Source organism: Globicephala melas, chromosome X (assembly GCF_963455315.2).
Source record: "Globicephala melas chromosome X, mGloMel1.2, whole genome shotgun sequence".
Taxonomy (NCBI): domain Eukaryota; kingdom Metazoa; phylum Chordata; class Mammalia; order Artiodactyla; family Delphinidae; genus Globicephala; species Globicephala melas.
The window spans coordinates 98,808,439-98,824,668 of NC_083335.1; the positions used below are offsets into that span (position 1 = coordinate 98,808,439).

The 16,230-nt window shown below is 39.2% G+C and overlaps 1 protein-coding gene across 1 annotated transcript in view; it reads left to right on the forward strand.

Moving 5' to 3' along the window:
• Positions 1 to 16,230, forward strand: part of DMD (dystrophin) — a 2,243,521-nt gene that overhangs the window by 1,490,544 nt on the left and 736,747 nt on the right. Inside the window, exon 50 of the mRNA XM_060293058.2 lies at positions 10,707 to 10,815. Coding sequence (XP_060149041.1) covers positions 10,707 to 10,815 — 109 coding nt within the window. The remainder of the gene's footprint in view (positions 1 to 10,706; positions 10,816 to 16,230) is intronic.

A 16,230-nucleotide genomic window follows, 5' to 3' on the forward strand; every position in this document is an offset into this window, starting at 1 on the left:
ATTCTTTGAGGCTCTGTTGCTTCGCTTGCCAGCCTTGATGCTTTTCATATCATTTGGCTTAATTCAAATCAAGCTACTGCATCATACTGTCTGTCTCCAACAGCTGTAAAGAATCACAATATGGTCCATGACCTTTCTTTTCTCTGTTGCTCTTTCTTATGAAAGAGGAAAATCGGCATTCGGGCTTCAGTACTTTATTGGGTCAAGAATTTTTAGTGGAATGTCATGTAATTGCTTCTCTCTTCGATAAAAAGCTGGCCAGGGAGAAAGCTTTCTACTTCTTTCTTTTCCCCATGTGCATTTTGAAGTCTAGGACACATTTATTCACAGGGCTGTTACATGAAGAGAGAAATGGGAAACCAGCTCAGTTTTCAAAAAATAGCTAATCAATGGCTTCCACTTGCTAATGAGAGTCCAGTGATAAATAGACGTTAGGTATAGGTCACCTTATTTTCTGTACCTGACCAAAATTATAATGGCTCCCATTATGATGAAGGTTCCCAAGAGCCTGTAATGGTGGCTGTTTATTGATCAGTCCTGGTTTCTCTAGCTACTGTTGCAGGCTGAGATTTAGTGGGCCTCACCCTCATGTTTAAAACTGCTCTAAAACAGTGCAGGTCAATAACCTCATTATACAGAAGTAGTTTGTCCTTGCAAATAACACTGCCATGACTTGCACTGTGTCGCTTCATTTCTAGAAACTTGTTTGTTTTCCTTACAGTTTACAAGGGGCTTCTTCTTAGGTAAATTTGAAGTTTCAGCCTAAACGCAATGTCCAAACACCAGGTGGTGAAAGGCACAGATTTCCTCTGTAGATATCGATAGACATTTATACAGGAATACATTGTCCCCACTCCTAACATCCCCCCAAAATAATTTGCATCCAGTGTAGGCCTGGTATGATAATTTTCATAAAGTAGCAATGTGTACAGTATTTAGATTGGAGAGCTAGAAAAGGTCCGGAAAGCAGCAAATTTCAGGGTTTCTTTTGATGCTCTAGAGAAAGCCAGTCCCCAAGCAGACAGCTTTCTCGATTAACAGAGTGACTTTCTTAGCAAGCAATGCGACAGACCAATGGACCATTTTGTAGGTCTGTTCTGCCTACTCTTGTTTGATCCTCAAAGACTTTATGCAGGATTTGGCATAATTGTTACAGATTACAGACATGCATTTCAATTGGCTTTTGCTTTAGTGCCTTTATTAAAAAGCAGAGGGAAAGCCTTAATTGAAAGTCAACCAGAAAATTTTTGTTTTCATTGTATGTAAACAATCCAGGCAGTTGAAGCTAATTTATCATACCCTCAACTCCTGGGCCACTGTGAGATCTAATTTCTATTGTAGCATTAGTGACATAAGAGGGGAATTACCTTTCTGAAGTGAAAGAGAAAGCAAGGAGGTGTTAACGTCCTTCACTTTCATATCCCTTGAAACGACTGTGTAGAGACAGCCCTCTTCTTTCTTTTCTCTTTCCCTCCTTCCCCATGTCCTCTCAAATCAGTTCATGGGGGAGAAGCACAGCTTAAGTGAAAACTCATTCCTCCTCTACCATTTACCCCTCAAGTTTGGAGAGGAATCACCGTAACAGGTTCACAGTGGCAAAAGGGCAAGATTGATTTGGGAGATCAGGAGTGTGGAGAAATAGATTCTTCACGTGCAGCTTTTGATAAGGTCCATGACCTTGGACACACTTGAAGATTAGCTGGGGCTTGTGGTAGCCTAAAACTCTAGAGGCTAAAACACTACCTCATCGTTCAAAACCTGGATCCCAGCAATACAAGGTAGCAAGCTGTGGGGACTGTTTAAACCTCTGCGTGGATCAAAACCTTCTTTTTAAAGATTAGGGATGATTTTTCTAAAGGGTGAGCCATTGCTCTGATAGTACATAAACAAAGCCTGTTTTAGACTTTGACTTCATATATCAAAATTGAAAAATTTTGCCCTTCCTAATGCCTTTCCTCCTTAACTTTGAGATTTCTGACTCCGTAATAGAAGGGAAAAGCGTACAAGTAGCCTGCAGTACATTTTCATGATAGAAGTTTGTTTTTTGTCTTGGGGAGGAGGTACATTTAGAAACTGTAACAATTATAAAGAAGATGGTGATAGTCTTTAAAAAGAAAATGAAAATCCCTCATGGTGTGTATATAAGATCCAGTATCTAAATGGATAAGTAGTATGTCCACCACTTGCAGAGATTCTAGTTAAGGACACATCAGAAAATCATTCTGTTTCTTAGAAAATTGACTGTCTATTGGCACCTCCACATTCCGCATCAGACAAGCTGTCTGCTTACCTCCTACGCTCACCTCCCAAGCTGAGTCCTGTTTGGGAGCTGGGCTCATCCCTGTTCGGTTTTTTTCCCTTTTTCTTAACTTTATCAACTTCTCTAGGATTTATTTAATTTTCAAAGATGGTAAATTTTTAGTTTCTTTTTTTGTCATCCCTAACTAAACGTCTTCCTTATTTTCTTTGAGGATTTCCTGATAAAGATCAAACATATATTATGAAACGGTTCTACTCATGACATAAATATAGCACTAGATCTCTAATGCAAAATTACTGGAAAAATCTTAGAATAATATGATTGAAGAAATAAGCATCTTTGTTTTGCTTTCTATCTCTTATCTCGCTCTCTCTCCCCCTACACACGCGCACACACTTTTATTTCATTTGATTTGTACATTGTTCCTTCATCTTAACTTCAGAAGTTGTTGAAGATTGGTTGGATAAGTTCAATAAATTGTTTAACGTTTTGATTAAGTTATACTTTTGGTAATAGTATTTTATGATAATACTGTTAATCATTTTAATGTGTTCCATTTTCCACAGAGTAATGAGTAGGTTCCTCAATAGCACCAAATTTAGCAGTTAAAAAGCAACAAAAACAACTTCCATCGGTAGCAACAATATCGACAGCCACAAAAAAAAAGCCATTTGTTATTCGATTTAAAAAAAGGTTAACTCTCTTTTGAACTTAAGCATTTAGATAACATTTTCTTCTATTTGTACTTATTCTTTAACTTAATTTGGAACACTGCTCTTTATGTTAAAAATTTTTAAATGTGTGTATATATTTTGAAATACTCATATCACCTTCCATTATTAGAACTGAGAACATTAACAGAATTTAAAATGTCTTAGTAACTTGGTAAAGTGATAAGATCACACCAGCTGTTTGCTTTGCTAACTTTTTAGATTAGCCAAAAAAAATCTTAACATGAATCTAATAATATATTTTATTACTGCTCTTGATTTTTTTTTTAACTATAAGAAAAAAATAAGGTATTTGGAGGTTTCTATATTTGGCCAAAGGGTTCCACCCCAACCTTTAACACAAAAATAATTACTGTAAACAAATGGTCAGGAGGCCAATTATAATCTTCCAGGCATCATTTCCCCCAATATAAGCTGCAAAATGACAGCATCATTAGTCATTTTCAATTATAGTCAGTCAAAACCAGGGATGTTTCATTTTCCCAGCTGTTTTGTTGTTAATTAACTAGATTAAGCTGGGTTTTTTTCTCCTGAGTTTGTTCTACTGCCAACATCAACATCTTAACATTTCTAAAAACGTCTTTGGGTTTATTTATTTATTTTTTTGCCTGATAATTTAAAATATATCACTCACAACAGATGTGCATCTCAAAATTTGTATATGGTATAGCAGGTCAAGCGGTATCTTGTTGGTCAGATGTTGCCCAATTAGATATTACGGTTATAACAATATTTGGATTTTATAAATCATCTATCAGGCGTATGATCTCATTTACCTGGTGCAACTTTTTTTTTGGTAACATCAGAATCAATAGCAAGATAACAGATATGAGTTTGTCCCCCCAAATGAACAGATCCATTTTGACTGACTTATTTGATAAACACAATTTCCGTGTCAATGATAATAGAAGCAGTTCAGAGAAGAATTATAGAGCGTAACCGTATTAGAGAAATTGTATAATTTATTAATATATAAGTAGGAGAATTTCATTTTTTTAATGCAAATTAGCTTCACAACTGAGTAACAAGTCTTGACTATGAGAGGTTGAATAAATGGTAATCACTTATGCTTGAATATAAGGAGAACCCCACTTTCCCTCTGAGAAGATAAAATTTATAATAAATTTTTGAGCAACTGATAGAATCATTTAGGAATGTGGATGAGATTGTCAAATGCCTAATTATATTTAATTTCTTAATTGATTAGCACTTCCATATTTGAAATCTCACATTTTGTAAAATAACACACTAATTAGGAACATTGCTTTTGGTACATTTGTATTTTATGGAAAGAGTTCATTCATAGATGTATATTCCAGAACTCTAGAGCTTACTGTCTTCCTTCTAAGTGATTTGCAGTATGGCAGTGTTTGGATCCCCGTATGGTGCTGTTAAACCTCTCTGTCCAAAGACAACTAGGACGATAACTATAATAAAAAAAACTAGGATTATTTAGCTTACTGTAGCAAAGGAGAAAGCCCTCAAGAGAGACTGTGGGGCATCTCAGTTAGAGGGCATTGGCAAGAGCTGGCTGAATGATTCTAAAGAGGAATTAGGGAGGAGGAAGCCATTTTGGATTAGATGCTTTCAAGAAATGGAGTCAATGTGGTGATCAGGTATCTAACAGTTTTTATCTAGAAGGTGAAAGGATTAAAGCAGGGCAGAGCTGTCACTGTTAAAGAAGTAGCAGTGCCTCATATTCGTCATTTTTGTGGTGACAGAGTGGCCTTGTCTCTGTCTAGTTTATTTTCTGTGACTGTTTTGTTTTGTTTGTTTTTGCGGTACGCGGGCCTCTCACTGTTGTGGCTTTTCCCATTGCGGAGCACAGGCTCCGGACGCGCAGGCCCAGCGGCCATGGCTCACGGGCCCAGCCGCTCCACGGCATGTGGGATCTTCCCGGACCGCGGCACGAACCCGCGTCCCCTGCATCGGCAGGCGGACTCTCAACCACTGAGCCACCAGGGAAGCCCTCTGTGACTGTTTTTTTATGTTCACTTGGGACCATCACACCTAGCTAACTGCCAGTTACCAGAAGGACCGTTTTTCACTTCTTCAGTGTTATCACTGGAATATTTATCCCTAACTTCGGTGCCCATTCCCAAAATATTAGGAGAGATAATCTTTTCATTTTTCTTAGATGTGAATTATTTACACCCCATCAGAATAACTTATTGTTTTGCTTTTTAAAATTATCTTTAAAAGACTTGTTTACAATGACCTTCACCAGTTGTGTGAGGTTATACCCTAGGAATAATTGCTACTGGTTTATCAATTTTCTTCACTTCCTTGTTTTTTTTAATTAACCAATTCTGGCTGATGACTTATATAAGCACCCCAAATTCATATTTCTTGAGATTATTTCAGGCTACTGTGCAACTTTGTTGTTCAAAATAAAACAATTGAAACCCAAAAGACATTATAAGCTAATATGAACTGACTCTTTTGTGAGGAACTATTTTGGGGAAAAGTCTCGATTTAGACTTACTCAGTAGTTCATGCTGGAACTGGACAAGCATTTTAGAATTTTGAATTTCACCCCTGGTCCTCAGTTGTATTAATTGCATTTATAGAGACAGACATGGAGACATAGATGTTTCAATTACAATATTCACATGCACGTCTGTGTATATAAAGCCACAGGTGGATTCATTTATTTATGTAGCAGATATTAATATCATGCCAAACATTTGACACAAGAGAAAAATATAAGATTTTAAAATTTTAAAATCCCAAGTTCAGATAGTTTAGAATTATATTCCATTTTAAGTTTAAAAAGGAAACCTATATTCAGAAATAATTTTTCTTGTAATTTCTGCTCTTCATAAAGAAGAAATTTCACATTCTTTGATATAATAGTCTTAACATTTAATGACTAACTCCAAGTAAATTATATACAGCGGAAAACAATGCTCAGGTGCAAATGCCCGCTATAATGAAATTAGTTTTGCCCTTTTAAAAAATGATCTCAGGGGCTTCCCTGGTGGCCCAGTGGTTGAGAATCTCCCTGCTAATGCAGGGGACACGGGTTCGAGCCCTGGTCTGGGAAGATCCCACATGCCGCGGAGCGACTAGGCCCGTGAGCCACAACTACTGAGCCTGCGCGTCTGCAGCCTGTGCTCCGCAACAAGATAGGCCCGCGCACCGCGATGAAGAGTGGCCCCCCCCTTGCCACAACTAGAGAAAGCCCTCGCACAAAAGCGAAGACCCAAAACAGCAAAAATAAATTAATTAATTATTTTTTAAAAAAAAGTAAAGGTCAATAGTTAAAATTTTAAAAAAAATGATCTCAGAGTTCCTCCTTTTTGGTAAAACGAGTTTACTATGACTGTTGAGTTTTGAGCTCTTGTGAAGAAAGCCTGGGATCTGCAATTTGCTTAGCTATTCAAAGTTTGAAAACTCTAGAAATCTAATCAAGAGTAGAACTTGCTAACTATTATTCCACTAATTTTATATTTAAAGATGTTGGAATTTAGACATGCATTTGATTCCCTTAAATTTGGTTAAAGGTTATTAACATGATTAGCAAATTACCTTTTACAGATTTTTATGAGCACAGCTTAAAGTTTATTATGTGAAGAACGCTGCATTAGCTGCTGCAGCCAAACATTGTTTGCTACCCAAAGGAACTTTACAGCCTAATAGAAAAGATGAGAGAATTAAAAATCTGGGCACATGCCAGAGAACCAAAAAGCAAAACCAAACCAAACAAAAAAGAACTTCCATAATATATAAATAATCAATTTCAACTCTACACCAGGTACTTGAAGAAGTTGTAAGGGTGTTTTTGTGACCAGCTGAATCAAAATCTATAGCCATTTTATGTGATGTTGTTTGCTAATAATTATGAAAGATTGGGAAACATACACTTCTGAGCTTCTTGCATTTTTGACACTTTGCAGTATCCTCAGATGTTTGTGGTACATTGGGGGTTACTACTTAATTTTTAAAATCTCTGCATCTGAAATTATATGGATATCTCATTTAACCATCTGGAAATAACAATGGGCAAGACAACATTCTGATAAATGAATAGACCATTCTAAGTTTTATGTATTAATAAAAGGGAATTGAATATATAAACATGTTATTTTCAGGATAGCCTAAACCAAATCTTTTAAGTGTTGAAATATTTTCATTTTAACTATTTTAATGAAAACTTCATTGACTGTCTTCTGTTCTGCTTCATTAAGCGGTGCATAATAGCTAACCAACAATTTTACAGTACTTTAGAGTTCACAGAGTTCTTTTCATGTAAAATATCTCATTTAGTTTCTCCAACAAAAGTATGGGTTAGGTGGTAGTGTTATATCCACGTTTCAAGGATGATGAATTTGAGTGACCTACCTGATTTGCCAGTGATCACACAACCAGTAGTAATGAGTTAGGACTGGAATCCAGGACTTCTTATTCTAAAACACAGTGTAATTTAAATTTTTCTTAATTTTCAGGGTCATCATTATAAGCATCGATTATTGTTCTATTTCATTGTACAGTTATTGATGCCAAAAACTTGGCCTCTATGCACTGGTGCCTCCTAATTGAATCTCGGAGACAGAGTTTGGGGTGAAGTAGAAAAGATTAGCTTTATTGCTTTGCCAGGCAAAGGGGGATACAGTGGGCTCATGCCCTTCAAAACTGTGTGTCCCAACCTGGGAGAATTTGGTGAGGAGTTTTATAGCAATGGTTCAAGGGCGGGGTTGCTGATAAGGATCTGGGTGTGTGCAGGGCCTGCATTCCTTTAATCTGGCCTCAGGGGGTCTACTGGTGAGCTTCTGCTGTTCTTGAGGTTATCAAACTGTGACCTTCTCTCTGGAATGAAGAATGCTTCATCAAAGAGTTAGCATCTTCCATTTGTTGGGGGTTTTAGTTCTGCCAAAGAGCTCAAAGATATTGTTATGTGTATCTTTTGAGGTGGAACCAGGATTCTGTCCCAAGGCTGCACTACTGTTTTTTGACTGCTCCTCCTTTGTCTCCACATCCCCTCCCTTCCCTGATTAGCCACTGTTCCAACCTGCCCTTTGGAACTCAAGTGAGGTCACGAAGGCTGAATGAAGCCTATTTCTTACAAACAAGAAATGGGGGACACAGAAAGACTTGTGTCCAGGAGCCCCGCCGGGTCCTGTTCAGTTACATTATGTGCATGGAATGTGAAGTTCAGTACTGATCACTGTTGCTTCAGTTGAGACCCAGATGAAGTAATTTTCTTTTAGAAGCCAGGTTGTAAGATAAATACTTTAAATATTAGAATCTAACTCAATGCAGTGAGATGCTTACACCATGAGAAGAAAGTGAAACCTAAGCCAACTGTAGAAACAGCAAATTCCCATCTCTCCTCACCCACTCACTATGGGGCCATATGCTTATTGAGCGGAAGAGTGGGCAGATCTCAGCAGTATGTAAATCAGTCTCTAATCTCCCTCTCCCTCTCCTGGCATATATAGGTGACTTCCTATAGGTTAAATGATGTATGATGAGACTTCACCATCTGCTGCACTCTTATCCCTTCAATAAGTGACCAAGATCATGACATTTTCTAGTTGTCTACTTTTACATTTATTGTCTCTTCCCTATTATCTATTGCTCTTTTGCATAGATAGATATATTCATTCACTAACCTTTGATAATATTTAATTCTCAGTGTTTAGCTTGATGTCAGAATGGAAAAATATCTTCTGCATGTCATGAGTTTCAGCGGTGGTTTTCCTTACTGATCAGAGACATTTTTTGTTTGCTTTTGGATTCAAGGCTTATGTTTTAATAAATGAAAAGAGTTATATTCATTGATGTGATAGTAAATGTTTAACAGCATTCACCCTGGGAGAAGAAATTAAAAGCCCTGATTTGACATGATCTCAGACACAATAGAATAAATAACCTTAAGAGCATAGATGATAGTTAAAATAGAAAGTGATGACTTTTTAGTATTTATTCCCGTGGCAGCTTTTCTTAAGTGGGATTCCTCAAGAAAATTAAGTCCTATAGAAAATGATTTAAGGACCTATTTTCTTTTTTTTTTTTTTTTAAGAAGATGTTGGGGGTAGGAGTCTATTAATTAATTTATTTACTTTTGCTGCGTTGGGTCTTCGTTTCTGTGCGAGGGCTTTCTCTAGTTGTGGCAAGCGGGGGCCATTCTTCATCGCGCCGTGCGGGCCTCTCACTGTCGTGGCCTCTCTTGTTGCGGAGCACGGGCTTCAGACGCGCAGGCTCAGTAGTTGTGGCTCACAGGCCTAGTTGTTCCGCGGCATGTGGGATCCTCCCAGACCAGGGCTCGAACCCGTGTCCCCTGCATTGGCAGGCAGGTTCTCAACCACTGCGCCACCAGAGAAGCCCCCTATTTTCTTATTTTTGTCAAGGATGGTACATATCTAGTCCATTATAGATGCTTAGGTAACTTATTACTTATAATGGACACCTTAGGCCTTGGTCCTGGACAATCAGCATCAGCATCAACTGTACAATTGTTAGAAATGTGAATTCTTGGGCCCCACTCAAGACCTATTCAATCTAGAGCTCTGGGGCTGAGAGCCAGCAATCAGTGGCTTAACAAGACCTCCAGGTGATTCTGACGGTCCCAAAGTATGCGAACCACTGCTCCAGGGTATTAGGATAAACTCTCCCCCCAATCCATTGAGAAAGTTTGCCCTACGACCTCTGAGTCCTCTGCTTCCAGTTAATGGGAAAGGAAAGGATGGGTGCAGAAACCTCACTCATTTTTTAGAAGTGTCGGCCTAGAACTGACAGATATTACCTCTGCTCCCATTCTACTGGCAGTAAGTAATCTTATGGTTACCCAGTGGTGCACTGGAAGCAGCTTGTATCTGCTCATGAGGGTCTATTAGCAAATTTTCAGGCATTTTGTGAGCTACTTGACATTCTCTTGGTAAAATTGGCTATAGTGGGAGTATTTACACCACAGAAATTAGAAAATACTAAAATCAGTTATTTTCCCCCAGAGAGCCAATTGTTAACATATACCAACACATCACAGACCATATAACGGGCTCGGCTGACTCTACTGGGAGCTCTGCAGCTATAATGACCTCAAAATGGTCCTGCTTTGAACCAAATTGGCTGAGCTTTTATACTCTCACCTTGATCAGTCCTTGAATGAGGGCTACCCTGGAAAGGGAATGCCCTGGGGCAAGGCAGAGCTCTTCAGCTGAGACAGTCCCTAAAGGGACTGACAACTGAAGGATGTCTACTGAAATCTTCTTCACCATTTGGGACAAGAGTCCTTCCTTAAAGTACACTCTGAGAGGCTTATCCCCATGCGTACCACAGCCCCTCTCTCCAAGACTTGCTAATAGGATTGATCTGGGGTGAGTGAGGGCAGTAAGATATTTTTAATGTTCTCTGGAAAATTCTTGTGTGCAGCCACATTAGATACATTTTAAAAGAGTCAAGCCAGTTGCTGAGATGACACTGTTGTTTTGTTTATTTGTGTTGCTTTCAGTAATGTTTGCACTCTACTTCCTTTCAGTGAGATTGCATCTGGAGCAACAGCCTGTATGCAGCAAACAATTGATAAAAATTTGTAGTGTGGTTGGCTAAAATAATTAAAATACCTTTGAAAGGAATTCCACCCAGAAAATTTACTTTAGAAATAAAATACTATAGACATACAGTAATGTATTCACAAAATAAATTAATAACTTCATGAATTAAGTTACTTCAAGATGGTAATCAAATAAATAATGTGTGCTTTTCTATTAAAGAGGAAGTTAGAAGATCTGAGCTCAGAGTGGAAGGCGGTAACCCATTTACTTCAAGAGCTGAGGACAAAGTGGCCTGGCCCTACCCCTGGACTCACCACTACTGGAGCTCGTAAGTATGCTGGATCACATTCTCTGTGGCTGTAAACACTTGCTCAAAAGCACAACAGTGAGATGATTCCTGCGTAAAAGGGAAAATGTGTTGCAATTCTGAAAATAGGAATAAACTTGTATTATTTACTCTGCAAAATGTCTTAGAGTGGGTTCCTTAGAAATAGACTGATTCAAAGTATGGAATGACAAAAGTATATTGGGGTGTGTTCTCCAGGGATGCACCTACAATGAAGAAAGGTCCACGGCAGCAACAGCAGAAGGGGCTGAAGGGTGATTTGACTGCAGCAGAGGCCTCAGCCAGTTCCACAGGAGCCTTAGAGCTGGGCTGGCTCTGCAGAGCTGTTCTGAATTGCCTCCGTATTCCTGAACTAGGCAGTCATTGCCCAGGGGCTGCCCGCTGGGAGGAAAGGGAGATCTTAGAAGATTCTTCTGGGGCCAAAGGCAATTCCAAGTAAGGAATACCATCAACAACCAGTACTCACAGTAGCAGGGATGGGTGTGTTGTCCCTGAAGAAGGAATCAGGGTAGAGCCCCAGAGTAGCCTCCCAAACTAAATATGTGAGGATTCCATCTCAACAAATCCTATAACCTTTAGATAATCTTCTTCAAATATGCCTGCACAAATTCCTGAAACCACAGAAACACACACAGTCCTCCTAGCACTTCCCCCTTGTCCCATTTAAAAGCAATCTTAAGAGCTCTTCCATTTTTAGTTTAAGAAAAAGAAAAATGGACCGTGACTACCACAATTAGACTTGGGAGAGGAATGTTTCTACATTTAGCTATAGTCTTAACTTTTGTTTTTATTGCATATTTTCAGTCTATTTTATTTCACTTTCTATTCATTTGTTAGTAGAAGGTATGCATAAAATCTCATGGCAATGTTAAGGTTGGCTTTGAATCTCATGGGCAAGGAGCCAGAAAACTTCTCTGCTGTACCAATTCTATAATTAATTAAGCAGAACTAAAAAAAAACATCCTTGGTTGTTTTTTTCTGTTACGGTTTTTTGCTTCCTTTTTTTTTTGGTCAATCTGGGACACCACAATTGCTATATCAGGGTTTATATTCAACTAATTATATCAGGTTTATTTCTTTTTACAACCTGTAATTTTTGGTTCCCTCAGCACATATGCACAGTTTGTCCCTATATAATCATTTATTGGTATTTGTTCTCTAGCTTTCTCCTGTAGATTCAGCCTCAGACTCTCTAACTCTGTAACGAGATTGGGTTCTGATGATTTGTTTGTAAGTTTGTTGAACTCTGAACATAATTATGGGTTTATGCCCCTATTTAAGCTACTATCACGTGGTCGGAAGGTTCCAGTGGCAGGGCACAGAAATCTGTTTAACCTGTAAAGTACCTAGATGTGACAGTAATATTTCTAACGCAGAATAGATTCAAAGTGCCAGTTTCAGTTTCCAGAAACATATTTAATTCATCCATTTAATAAATATTTATTGAGTAACTTCTATGTATTGAACATCATACTAGGTACTGAGGATGCAGCATAGAATAAGTTAAGGTCCCTCCCTTCATGAAACACATATAGTTGACCCTTGAACAGCATGGGTTTGAACTGTGTGGGTCCACTTATGTGCAGAACTTTTTCAATAGTAAGTCCTACAGCACTACATGATCCACAGTTGGTTGAATCTGTGCATGTGGACATGGATACAGAGAGCAGACTGTAAGTTATCCATGGATTTTCGACTGCAGTAAGTCAGCGGCGCTAACCTCAGTGTTGATCAAGGGTCAACTGTACTCTGATTGGAAGAGAAAGATGTTGAGCTAATAAAGAAGAAAACAGATACTATCTCGATATTGTTCAGAGTTGTATAGTCCACAGATTGATATCAAATTGACACTTGTTAGAAATGCAGAATCTCAGGCCTCACCTCAGACCCAGTGCATCAGAATCTGCATTTTAATAAGATCCCTAGGTGATTCGTTTGCACACTGAAGTTTGAGAAGCACAGTTATGGAGAACAAGAAAGCAGGGTAAGAGGAAAAGTGAGTGGGAATGAAGACATGATTGTCTGTAGTTGGGTCAGTGAAGCTTTTCTATTAAGAGAATGCTTAAGAACATGAGAAAGTTGGTGGAAGTCAGGAAGTAAGCCTGGATGTATATATCAAGGGGAGACTGTTCCAGGCAGAGAGAGAACAATCAGAGCAAAGGCCTTGATGTGGAGCAAGATGCGGGAATAGCAAGGAGACCAGTGAGGCCAGAGCAGAGGGAGAGGGGACACATGGCCAAAGCAGAGGGAAACTACATCTTTCATCTCTCCTCCCCTACTTCCTTCTCCCCCGACTAAGAGTCTCATCTGCCTCACTATTCCTTCCCTTCCCCCACTTCCTCCACATTGCCACCAGTAGGGAGAGTCTGAGAATGCCCTCAGCTCCAAGCCACTGGTGATAGCTGGTGGAGTTGGGGCCAGAGCTGGAGAAGAACTGAGGGAAAGAGGAACTTTCTCAAAAGCAAGGCCTTTCATTCCTTATAGCAAACTGACAAAGAGCTGGGCATAAAGTAAAAATGTTAAATGCACAAATGTTAAATACAAGTGAGCCAGGTCCAGAGCTGGGCACCAACATGTTACTAAACTCAGGTCTGGCTGCTCGCCACTTGAAAATCAATACCCGAAAGGCAGTTGTTGGTGGAAAGGAAAGTTGCGTTTAATCAGAAAGCCAGTAATCTGGGGAGAAGGTGGACTCATGTCCCCAAAAAGCAACGCTGAAGATTCTGCTCGGCCATGAAAGTTTTAAAGGGAAAAGGGGAAGTAATCTCAGTTAATAATTGGGATGGGGGTCAGAATCATTGCCATCCCCCACTGCATGCAGGCTTGTCGACTTCTTGTGATCTTTCTTTAGATGTTATCTTGTTCACACAGTTTGTTCACGAGATTGCTGAAAGGGAAGCTAGGGAAGAGATCTGGTCATCTGTTAATTACTTATTCTTCATTTCTACTTCTTTGATCTATGGAGAGAACGAACAGGTTAGGCAAGGTAGTGTGTGATCAAAAGATTTGGAAGGTGTGCTAGGGCCAGAGGTGAGTAGAGCATGACGGTGCCTGGTTTAAAGTTAGTGACAAGACACAAGGCACCTCCTGCAGAGAACTCTTTCCTGCAAAGCGCTCTTTCCTGCCAAAAGCTGCTTATAAAATCAAACATTCTTTTTTTCTTTAACATGGTGGTTTAAACATCAGAATTGAATTAAGAATGTTTAACTTTCTGGAAGTCAGAAATATAATCTGAAATAAATACAATATAAAAAGGGAAAATATAATTTGTAATACAGCTCTGATATATGATTATTATTTCATACACTATATTGTAATACAATATAACTTATCAATCATTGTAGTATTTTTTTTCCATTGCACTCCTACTGTTGTGCGAGCTGCTTTTACATATATGTCTTTATCCTCAAAATAATTGCCAAGTGTATATGGTTATACACAGTATTTTTAAGGTAAGGATCTCAAGGCTTGGAGGGAAAATAGTTAGATGAAGGCTACACAGCTGGGAGGAAAAAGAGCCAGGATTATAATCCAAGTGTGTCAGGCTCCAAAGCCCGTGTTTTGTTTTGTTTTGTTTTGTTTTGTTTTGCTGTGCCTTGCACTATCTCTCTGTCCAAGAACCTAATGGAAATTCTAGATATGAAGGCAGCTAGCCAACAGTTAATGTTATTTAACTCAGTCTTAGATGTATGGGGAGTAAAAGTGAAATATGTTTCTCTGTCTTTTTCACTTAAGGTGTAGAAAAAATCAGTTTATTCTATTTGAATTTCTTAGAACCATAGAACTCTGAACCTAGAATAATCATTGAAAGTATCTAGTTGAATATATTTCTTCTGTATGTGTGGAAACTGAGGCCCAAGGGGCCTTTTTAAAAATACTAAACCAAGCTCCTTTATGACTGCTTACTTACATTATGTCATGTGATGAGGTGGCTCTGCCTGAGTTGTATAAATTATTTCAATTAGCAGGACGAATAGGCATGCTGGAAAGAAACTTTTTGCAGTTGTTGCTTAGATACCTAAGTGTATCAGTTTCCTATCTCTGTATAAAAACACCCCAAATGTAATGTCTTAAAACAAGTGTTATTACTTGCTCATGATTTTGTGGGTCTGCAGTTGGGCTGTGAGCAACTTAATAGGTATTCTGAAGGTCTTACTAGGGGTCATTCATGTACATGCAGTTATCTGGCAACTCAACAGGAGCTAGATGGATTCACTTAAATATCTGACAGCTGGCTGTTGGCTGGAGAACCTTGGTACTTCACAAGGCCTGTCATCCTCCAATAGGCTGGACTGGGCTTCATTATATGGCATTCTCAGGGCATTGTTTCAAGAGGATGAGGGTGAAAGCTACAAGATGTCTTGATGCCTAGACTCTGTAATTCATACATCACTTCTGCTACATTCTATTGGTCGAGACAAGTTTTCAGTCCAGCCCACATTCAAGGGGCAGAGAAATAGATCTCCCCTTTTGAAGGGAGGAGCTGCAATGTCACCACAAAGGGATGGGCATACAGGGGTGGGAGGCTTTATTGTGGCCATCTTAACACCCAAACCGCTACATTGAATAAAAAGGGGGAAAGCAGAGATCAAAGCGTTGGTCTATATGCAGTGTCCTATGTCAGTGACTCTCAGACTTTACCATCATCAAGATCACCCATTTCTTATTAAAGCACAGATTGTGGGGCTTCATTTCCAAAGTTCCTGATTCAGTAGATCTGGGGTGACGCTTGAGAATTTGCATCTATAAAAGGTCCCCAGATGGTGCTGATGCTGCTGGTCCTGGGACTGCACTTTAAGAACTACTGCCATAGGCCTATGGTGAGTGGGGAAGGAATTCATCCCTGCTTCCTGCGAGCAACCTAGTGCGGAACCTGAGTGAGAGCCAGTGCTGTGGATGCCAAAGGGACCTCCACGTTATTTCAGGACCACCCGCCCCAGGACTTTGTAGCTTGGGAGTTCAAGTAGATGTACAGCACGCCTAGGCAGTATTTGCCTAGCAGAGCAGTTTAGAGACCTGTGGGGAGAATAGCCATGCTTATACAAAGCTCCCCTGGAGACTCTGATAAACGTTTAGGTAGGCAGGGCTTTGAATCAGACTGAAAGGCCTGCTTGGCAGATGGAGGCAAAGAGCCAACAAATCTGGTTGTAAATGTCAATGTGAATCCTTTCTTATCCACAAGCTGCTGGGTCTGGGAACATTCACATACCACAATACCCGATTTAGCATTTCCGAAAGAAATTGCATACAGAACATGCTTCATGTGAAGACTCCAAATCAGGATGTTGGAGTTCTTCAAATTTCCCAGGGTGATAAGTGTGAAATGAATGACCGTTGTATAAATAGACACATAGAAGTGCCAGTTAATAGAGGTTTCTAATTGATGAAACACTGGTA